Source organism: Pocillopora damicornis, chromosome 1 (genome assembly GCF_964200805.1).
Source record: "Pocillopora damicornis chromosome 1, jaPocDami1.2, whole genome shotgun sequence".
Taxonomy (NCBI): domain Eukaryota; kingdom Metazoa; phylum Cnidaria; class Anthozoa; order Scleractinia; family Pocilloporidae; genus Pocillopora; species Pocillopora damicornis.
The window spans coordinates 30,788,790-30,799,233 of record NC_142670.1 but is presented as its reverse complement, the minus strand read 5'-3'; the positions used below and the strand labels follow the sequence as shown (position 1 = coordinate 30,799,233).

Sequence of the window (10,444 nt, the reverse complement as noted above, 5' to 3'; positions counted from 1 at the left end):
AAAAACAGTGGTTCTTGAATTACTAAGTTCAAGCAGAAATCCTCACATAAGTTATTTAAGCTTTGATTGATAAGGAGATCGGAGTTTGAACAGGATTATGCGTGTAAAAAAAAATGAAAGAACTTAAATTAGTAGGAAGGTCACCCATGGCCAAGATGAGAATTGAACGTTGCCCTTTCTTAGTCCCAGTCTCTCGTCGAGTAATCCGTCTTTAATCTATGATCGTGCAAGTAAACCTCGACTAGTTGCATACTTTCCCAAGTTATGGCTTCCCTCTTTCAATGTACCGCTTCAAAGCTGCCATGTGCTAAGATTCTGAGACATCCTTCACTTAGGAAGAACTTACCAGTGATTTCGACTTTTTTCAGTACAACATCTAGTCAGAACGCGATAAAAACTGTAACAGTCATTGGTAGTGGACTTATGGGTTCTGGAATTGCTCAGGTAAATTCGTAAATGAACTGAAGAAATTCATACATCATCAAATAAATTGATGCATTTTTTTTGTGGAAATCTATGAATCAATTTTCAGGGTTTTTTTGTGTCACATCGTGCTCCATTGAATCAATGAGCCTTTTCAGGTTTGCGTGAGTTGGCAATTATGAATGGACATGTGATGACCTTGAACAACCTCTAGGTTATGAATAAACCTATTCTTAACTCATTCATCACCGGAAGATTGTCAAATTTTACACCTTTTCTCATTGCAAGCTTTGATTGGTGTTCCGTTCTCGCCGATTCGATTTTCAGCAATTTTGAAATTGTTGAATTGAACATGAACACGATCAATATATCTTGACGTCCTGATTTCCTATTGTTATAATGCACGTAGTTTTTTAAAATACTTCTTTAACTTTAAAAAAGTGCGACCCTCATTTCGTAAAGTGATATTGGAATATGCGTAGCAGAAGATGGAGGTTAACCCTGTGGGAGATTTTTTTAGTTTTCTTTTGTGCAGCTTATAGACACAAGTTTTACTCTGCCATATCAGCACATTATCAGAAAGACAGGCGATGAGAGATTTTACCCTTCGACCTGTAAGAGTTACTAGCATCTAAATTTCTCCAAAAAATATCACTCGGAACACTGCATCAAGGTCACAAGGATAGAGGAAATGATTACCATCTGAAGAGCTCATGATCATTACACAAATTATCCTTGTTGGCAGCATGGCAAATGTATAGAGAACAGTATGGAGAATTTTTATGCTGATGTTTGGGTGTAATAAGAGTAGTAGAAGAGTTTTTTTGTTTATAGGTCAATTTGAAACTTTTGAATCTTGGATTAATTTATAGGTAGCAGCAGCCACAAATCACAAGGTGACAATGGTGGATCAAACAGACGCAATTTTGACAAAATCTTTGAATGCCATCGAGAAAAGCTTAGAGAAAGTTTCAAAGAAGAAATTTAAGGATGATCCTGAGGTAGTGTTTTAAAATTATCTAATATTTTTAGCGATATTTTGAGATCCCAGGCAATAACCTCTTAACCTCTTAAGGCTTGTCTGGAAATGTGTTTGAAATGTAAGTACCACTGCCATTGTTTGAAATTTGCATAACAACCAGGATATTATTTACCAGGTTTAACAAAGACTTGATCCTTTTTTTCTTTTCCTGGTGACCTGTTAAAATTTTTAGGAAATACAAGAAAGGGTATTCTTGATTCAAAATTATTAGTTTTGGCAATAACAGTTCAAACTGTTGGCAAGTTTTGCCTTTTGATTTTGTGTAAGCAGACAGGTCATGACGAGCTTTGCATTGGGAAAAAAATTTATGCAAGTTAACTGGCTGCACATTCAATGTGCAGCCAGCTAATTTGCACAAGTAATTCAAGCCAAGGTTTAACACCTTGGTGGCATGAGGTGTTTGCTGAACATTCCAGGATATCTGATAATCACTACAAAAAATTTAATAAAGCTCCCCTTGAATGAAATGGAAAAAACTGCAACTTCCGATAATTACATTTCTAATCATTTTCCAGATACAACTCTACTTTGTTCACTCGTTTTCCAGAAACAAGAGTCCAGAAAATGCCTCATACAAACTTAACGGGTCTAATTCGAAAAAACCCAAGGGCAGTGCACTAAGCTTATTTTCTTAGTAGAAACAATGCTTGTCTTAAAGAAGACAACAGTAAATTTTTAACACAAGGTCCACAACTAGTTCTGACCAAATAAACTAAGGTGGAACAATTTAAAACAGGTAGAAAGAAGAAACTCAAAAATGGCCTAAAAAGCTTAAGCAGTATCAGTTAAACTGATTTCACCTCCATGATCGAAGACCCAGACTTGTACAAGGCTAGCACCAACAAACCCTTCTTTATACAGGTCATGGAACTTGAACTTTTAAAGTCCAGAAACTGTGTCGATTAGATAATCCAGAGAATACACATTGCTTTCAACTGATGGTCTACCTGTTCAGTCTACAAGCTTTGGCGCAATGCAATTATTCATATTATGACCTTTTATATGGAAAGGTTTTGGAATGGCATTTTTAGTTTTTTGAAGACATCACTCAAGCCAAAATTGACTATAACAGGGTAGAAGCTGATCTTTGCATTTTCCTTAAACACCGTTATTGCATTTTAGGTAATTTTGAGTAAATTCACTCATACGAATATCATTTAACATGACTGCTGTGTTAGTAGGGTAAAGAAGAGATTAAAAATAACCCTCAGGTATACACTACCCAGGAGGGTATGCAAGAGATTAAAAATAACCCTCAGGTATACACTACCCAGGAGGGTATGCAGGAGATTAAAAATAACCCTCAGGTATACACTACCCAAGAGGGTATGCAAGAGATTAAAAATAACCCTCAGGTATACACCACCCAAGAGGGTATGCAAGAGATTAAAAATAACCCTCAGGTATACACTACCCAGGAGGGTATGCAGGAGATTAAAAATAACCCTCAGGTATACACTACCCAAGAAGGTATAGAAGGGATTAAAAATTAATCCTCAGGTATACACTACCCAAGAGGGTATGCAAGAGATTAAAAATAACCCTCAGGTATACACTACCCAAGAGGGTATGCAAGAGATTAAAAATAACCCTCAGGTATACACCACCCAAGAGGGTTTAGGAGAGATTAAATATAACCCTCAGGTATACACCACCCAAGAGGGTATGCAAGAGATTAAAAATAACCCTCAGGTATACACTACCCAAGAGGGTATGCAAGAGATTAAAAATAAGCCTCAGGTATACACTACCCAAGAGGGTATGCAAGAGATTAAATATAACCCTCAGGTATACACTACCCAAGAAGGTATGCAAGAGATTAAAAATAACCCTCAGGTATACACTACCCAAGAGGGTATGCAAGAGATTAAATATAACCCTCAGGTATACACTACCCAAGAGGGTATGCAAGAGATTAAAAATAACCCTCAGGTATACACCACCCAAGAGGGTTTAGGAGAGATTAAATATAACCCTCAGGTATACACTACCCAAGAGAGTGTAGAAGAGCTTAAAAATAACCCTCGGGTATACATTACTCAAGAGGGTACAGGAGAGATTAAAAATAACCCTCAGGTATACACTACCCAAGAGGGTATAGAAGAAATTAAAAATAACCCTAAGAAATACACTACCCAGGAGGGTATGCAAGAAACTAAAAATAACCCTCAGGTATACACTACCCAAGAGGGTAAAGAAGAGATTAAAAATAACCCTCAGGTATACACCACCCAGGAGGGTATGCAAGAGTTTTAAAAAACCCTCAGGTATATATTAACCAAGAGAGTAAAGAAGAGATTAAAAATGACCCTCAGGTATACACTACCCAAGAGGATATTGGAGAGATTAAAAATAACCCTAAGGTGAACCTAAAACTTATAATCAACAGGTTTAAGTAACTGCATAGACACCTACCAACCGCAAAATGTAATTCTCAACACTGATGACAGAAATATAGTGCCTCCATAGAATGCATCCTGCAATTTTTTTTGGGGGGCCTAAGCTCCTTGCTTAATCCTTTAACTTGTAAGATCTGATCGTTAATTCTCCCCACTGGCTGCTCCACATTTCCTCGTAACTTAGTTAAGAGAATTTAATTTTAGATCAAGATGACAACTTCTACCTAGGAAGTTTAAATATTCTCATTACCTGTTTGCTGGATAGTGTATGGATATTATTGGGAGAAGTTGCATTTTGATCACTGCTGGGAGTTAAACGGTTAATGGTTTTCAAAGTGGGCATGAGAGAAAGACATCAATTACTAAATTTTGTTTTGTTGTGAAGATCTCATAACATCCACTCAGTAATTGAGTTGAATTTGCTTGCAGGCTGGAAAACAATTTGTGACTGATACTCTCTCAAGGATCACGATAAGCACAGATCCTGCAGCTAACATTGCTGAAATAGATCTCTTGATAGAAGCCATTGTTGAAAATATGCGTGTAAAGCACAATCTCTTTGCAGAACTTGATAAAGCTGCACCCAGGTATACTAACATTGTAACTGCATGAACTTAATTTTTATTACTTTCTATATTAAATATTGAGCTACGAATAGCCTTAGGAGTTCTGATAGTGATTACCAACAGAAGACTTTTTTGCCCTTTGAACCCAAAGAATGGCTGGTATCTAGTTTCTTCCCATATTATCACCTCTAAATTACATGTAAAGGTCATGATCAAGTAAAAGAAATGATTACCGACTGAAGAAGTTCTTGGCTTTTGAAACAAATTCTCCTCGTCAGCACTGAAGAGAATATGTAGAGAGAAGTATGGAGATTATGCATACTAATAAAAAGGCGTAAAGGGCACAACATATCCCTCATGAAACTGTGGGCTCAAAGTATTATGGTAAATTATGTGGCTGTCAAAATATTGTCAAGAGTAATTAATTTTTTTAACCACAATTGGCAGTAATGTGGCAATCTGATTGGCCAATTTGCTGTTTCGGATAAGAGTACAAACAATGCTGCTTACATCAATGTGTCATGCAATGGTCATGCATTGACAGAATCTTTTTTTAACACTGATATTGTGTCTGTGCCTGGTGAGTCCACAACAGTTTTACCACAGGGATGACAAATATTGTTGTCAATAAGAGTACAGACTATGCTAACTCACAAAGGATTGGTACTTTGACTAAATTAAAATGATTGTCAAACAAACTAAGTGTGATTTGATTTAACTAATTTAACTCAAAATCTCAAAAATCCAGTGATGAGCTTTTAATCTAAGAACCTGTCCTTACTTATGGATTTGTGGAAGGAAATAAAGAGGGAGGGATGGGAAATAGGAACACTTGAAAACAATCACCACAAAAGTGCTGGGGACTGTTAAAGAGCAACTGCCACAACATTGCTCCAGAATTATGATTCTGCTAAATGGACGGTAGCTTGCAAGCAGGGCCTAATCATTTAAGCACTGAAAGAGATGCATTTATTGCCCTCCACCTCCAGAAAGATTTGGAAAGATTTGGGACTAGCTGAGGAGAAGTTTGCAGGGGGGGTCTGAGACTATCTCATTATCAGTGTTAGACCCCTTGTAGACCTTGCAGACCTCTTATCAATTAGTCTCAAATCTTTGGGGGTTGGGGGGTGTGGGGTGGGAAATAGACAAGCTTCCTCGGTGGGTCCACAAAGCTTGATGCCGTTAACTTGGCCAAATTGTCATTAAACTAGATTTCATGTTTTCTAAGTGTCCTCTACCTTTTCATTTCAGTCACACCATTTTTGCATCCAATACGTCTTCCCTACCAATAGCAGAAATAGCCAGCATTACCAAGAGACAGGACAGATTTGGTGGACTTCATTTTTTTAACCCTGTTCCTTTGATGAAGCTGGTTGAGGTGAGCTTTTAGCTTTCTGTATCACTGCTTTTGATTAACATGTTAATGGTGACTGCATCTTCCTTAACTGATGATAAGAAGTAATTGAAACATTCAAATTTCATTTATGGAGTTTTTCATTGTAAAACTGTCCAACGTAGCAAAAAGTTATTTTAATACCGGAGCTCTGATGTGTTTGCTATGATCAAGTGAAGAAAGTTTCTTTGGACCCTGAAATTCTTCAGAATAGTTTTGGGTGGTGATGTGACCCTTTAACCCCTAAGGGCCTATTTACACGGTACAACTTTGTCGCATGCGACAAGCTTACGACAGGCTTACGACACGAATTGTTTCGTGTAAATCAAACCTACAACTCGCTTACAACTCTTAAGTCATGTCATAGGCCTGTCGTAAGCTTGTTGCATGCAACAAAGTTGTGCCGTGTAAATAGGCCTTTAGAGTGACTAGCATCTAATTTCTCCTTACAATATCATCCCTGAATCAAGCATAAAGGTCATGAGAATAAAGAAAATGATCACCTTGACTGAAGAAGCTATTGATTGTTAAACAAATTCTCATTGTCATCACCTTAGGAAATGTACAGTAAACAGTATGGAGAATATGTCTATTGATGTTTGGGTGTAAAGGGTTTTAACCCTTCTAGGTCATATTTTAAAATATGCATGCACTTCATTTGATCCAGAATGTTGTCAAATGTTAAACTGGATTCTTTTAGGTTATCCGTATTCCGGACACAACAGAGGAAACATTTGATGCTTTATATCAGTTTAGCAAAGAACTTGGAAAGGTGCCTGTGTCTTGTAAGGTAAGCGAGAAATTGTTCTAACTGAGCAAAGTTTTTGACTTCACAGTTATCTGCTGTGAAAGGCAGTCTTCCAAAAATTAGCCATACTATTCTAGTGTGGTGTAAAATGTACAGGCTAAATGATATAAATTTTGTTTCACAGGACACACCTGGTTTTATTGTCAACCGTTTACTTGTTCCCTACATAATGGAGTCCATTAGAATGCTGGAAAGAGGTAAGAAAAGGAGAATGATGAGTAAAAAAAATAGTAATTAGACAAAAATATTTATATATTGCCAAATCCACTCATTGTCCACGGCGCTTTACATCAACCCTTTAACTCCCAGAAGTGATTAACATTTAACTTCTCCCTGTAATTTCCATACATTATTGAGCAAACAGGTCATGAGAATACTCAAACTTAGACAGGTAAAAGTTGTTATCTTGATCTATCACCAAATTCTCTTAACAAATTTACAAGGGAATGAGTTGAAGGGGAGAATTTGTAATCAGATCTTGGGAGTTAAAGGGTTAAAAAATTTTTAAAAAGCTAAAAGAAAGGGGGAAGAGGGAAAAAAAAGATAACAATTTTCTTCCCCTTCAGTAAATGATAACAAGACTTAATTTGTTGCAAGTTTAAAAAAAAAAAAAGAGATATTCTTACGAGTTGTAAACTACTAGATTCATGATTAGAATTATATTTGTATTTAATCCCCAAAGGAGGCAATAAAACTCTTTAGCCCTTTAGAGTGACCAACATCTAATTTCTCCTTACAATATCATCTCTGATTGACACATTAAGGTCCCAAGAGAAAAGGAAATTATCACTAACTAAAGAAGCTTCTGATTGTTAAACAAATTCTCCTTTTCAACGCTTTAGCAAATGTTTGGAGAACAGCTTTGGAGAATATGCATTCTGATGTTGGGTTTAGAGGATTAAAAATGCATTTCTATACAGGAGTCATACACCAATCCACTCCAATGTACACCTGCTGCTTAACCCTTTCACTCGCAAGATCTCACTAGTAATTATCCTTACTGTTCGCCATCCAATTCTTTTAATGAAAGTGTGGAGAATTTGGTGTTGGGTCAACTAATAATCTCCCAATTAGTGTTTTTCTTATTTGCATTACATGTCTTCCTCACATTGTTTGATATTGAAAAATTTGTCTTGGTCAATTATGGGAGTCAAAGCAAGGCAGTTAATGCGCAGAGATCTTGACAAGTAGAGATCAAGATTGGTTTGGTAGTGTCTCAAAATCAGACTTGAAGACTTTGAAATTGCAGACATTTTCAGTTTTTTGCGTAGATGAGGAAGAAGGGGAAATATAAAAGATGGAAACGGGAAATTATCAAACCCCCCATTCCCTTGCCGCCTCCTTTTCCCCCACCCCCCCCCCCCCCCACCGAAAAAAATTAGTCAGTGCCATATACATCATACGAACTACAGACTTCTTTCTTTTCAGGCGATGCCTCCGCAAAAGACATCGATACAGCCATGAAGCTTGGAGCAGGTAGGAAATTGTATTTTACATTACAAACTTCAATTTCAATCCCACAGACCTCCAATCTAGAAGGAAACTTAAGCAAAGACTTTCGGTCTAAGAGGAAAGTGCAGATTTTTTGGACACAGATAAACATCAACAAGTATAGTTAGTGGAAACTCTTGCTTATTTTAGCAGATGTAAGAAAAAAAGTTATCGAACAATGTTTTTTAAACTTTTCTTAAATGTTCCCTGCCAATGTCTGTTTGGAAAAATAAAAAAGATAGGTCACCGTGCTTGTTTAAGAGATATGACGGGCTAAACTTAACCCATTTACGCCTGTATTGGCAGTAATCACGCGCGTTATTTCATCGGTTCACGGTACATTTTGCGGTAAGAGTTTTTAAAGTAACAATTTAAAAAAAAAAACTTGACAGGTGGAAAGTCTCGAGCGTATGAAACAATTTGATATTTAAATTGTGGAAAAATCACGAAATTTCAAATGACATCGACTCAAAATGTTCCTCAAGTCGTTGCTTTCAAGGTCATGATTTGCATCATCGAGTAACGGGCTTCGTGAACGCTTTTAGCTTTACTTTTTTTTCCGTCGATGAATTTTTCCGATTGAAAGGGGATAATGTGAACACAAAATTATGCACTTCTGGATACGTCCTCTGTTTCCAAAATATCTCCCCGTGAGCCCCTTAGCTAAAATGCGGTGGACTGAATGGAGGAGGAGTTAGCCAGTGCAAAGAAAGGGTAGAAAAAGATGCGCGGGATTTGACAAATGAATGCACCTGCGGGCTTTGAAAAGAAAGAGAAAGACTTTGTGTGTCCTAAAACAGTGTAAAGAATTACGATTTCTATTCAAAACCAATTGGAGGGGAACACTGTGGAGCCAAATTCGCCCCTCGCGCGCTGAAGAGTGTAGCAGTAATTTATGCTTGTTTTAATTTCGTTCTAAGTTATTATCTGTTTGGTGTTAGGTTACCCAATGGGCCCGCTGGAGTTGGCAGACTATGTTGGACTCGATACAACTAAGTTTATTATTGACGGTAGGTACCGCTTGAACTTAGAATTCAAATTACGAGCTCTTCTTGAAATTAGTGGATAAATTCTTCTATGACCAAGTAAATGCCCTCAAATTGAAGGCTTTGCTATCGTAAAAAAATACCTAGCGTGCGAGCACGCTCTCGTTATCAGCGCTCCAGTTAGCATTTCTTCGCCCGCGGGAAAGTATGAGCAACGCGAGCCAGCAAGAAGTCTGCAAGGGGTCTAGCACTATTAGTGCCAGATCCTCAGCAAACCCCTCCCTGACTTGTCCCAAATCTTTCCACGGGCGGAGAAACGCACGTCTTGCAGCGATAACAATGAAGGGTTACTTGCAAGCTTCAAAGAAAAAAAAAAGGTGACGTGCAAAATGTGTTATTAATTTGTTGATTATTATTGTTATTTTTCTGTTCAGGTTGGCACGAGAAGTATCCGACTGAACCTCTTTTCAGTCCTAGCGAGATCTTAAATGACCTGGTCGCGCGCAACAAGCTTGGGAGAAAGTCTGGGGAAGGGTTTTACAAGTACGAATAGATCCCATGCTCCAGCGGTCTTCATGATAACGCAGGTCCTTACATGAAACGTTACATCTTGTAGAACTTTAAAGATTTTATCAGGTGTCATTTGAAACATCTGATTGGCCCATTAGATGTAATAGCCATGTTTACCGTCTTGGCCAATTATCGCTTGACTATCTCTCTGGTCTTTCTGGTCCTTAATCCCTGCTCGTCTGTATAAGGCAGGAAAGACCTGTAATCAGATAGCGGAATGTTGGAGCATGCGAATTACGGGCAGGGAGGCGATATTTGGCCAATTTCAGCTTCACTGCTGCTCTGGTATTTGTCATTGATGGTAAATGATTTCGCACTTGGTAAATAAATTATACATTGTTCTGGAGTACACTTGACTGTTTCGATTATGACACAACTCCTCTCCCCACCCACCCCCTCCTCCTCTTCCCTTCCCTTCCTATGAGAATCCGGTGTTTGCTTAAGCTTGCCAGGAAACAGTTGTATTAAATTAGAAGGACCCTCCTGAAGTTATCAGTCCAGAAAAATTTCATTTTCTTCCAGTTCATTTCAGATATAAATATTTATTTATTTCGGACTATAAACTCACGTAACTGAAACGGGGAAAGTTTCTAAGCAAACTTTGGTGCCGCGTAAGCGGGGACATACTAGCTTAGAAGATTTGGGTTTATATAGCTGGCGAAGGGCTAACGCTGGAAAGGTCAACTTTAAACTCTTTACGATGGCCGATGGCCGATTTTCATAATAAACTCAGTTCATAAAACCAATTTTTAACGTCTTTAATATT

The 10,444-nt window shown here is 37.7% G+C and overlaps 1 protein-coding gene across 1 annotated transcript; it reads left to right on the top strand.

The window, feature by feature from the left end:
• Window positions 1–192: 192 nt before the first annotated feature.
• Window positions 193–10,027, top strand: LOC113677957 (hydroxyacyl-coenzyme A dehydrogenase, mitochondrial). The gene is made up of 9 exons (XM_027194818.2): window positions 193–444; window positions 1,296–1,424; window positions 4,294–4,451; window positions 5,682–5,808; window positions 6,524–6,613; window positions 6,756–6,828; window positions 8,060–8,107; window positions 9,064–9,132; window positions 9,543–10,027. The coding sequence occupies exons 1-9, from the start codon at window positions 265–267 to the stop codon at window positions 9,659–9,661; spliced, it is 993 nt and encodes a 330-aa protein (XP_027050619.2). The 5' UTR covers window positions 193–264; the 3' UTR covers window positions 9,662–10,027.
• The last annotated feature ends 417 nt before the right edge of the window (window positions 10,028–10,444 follow it).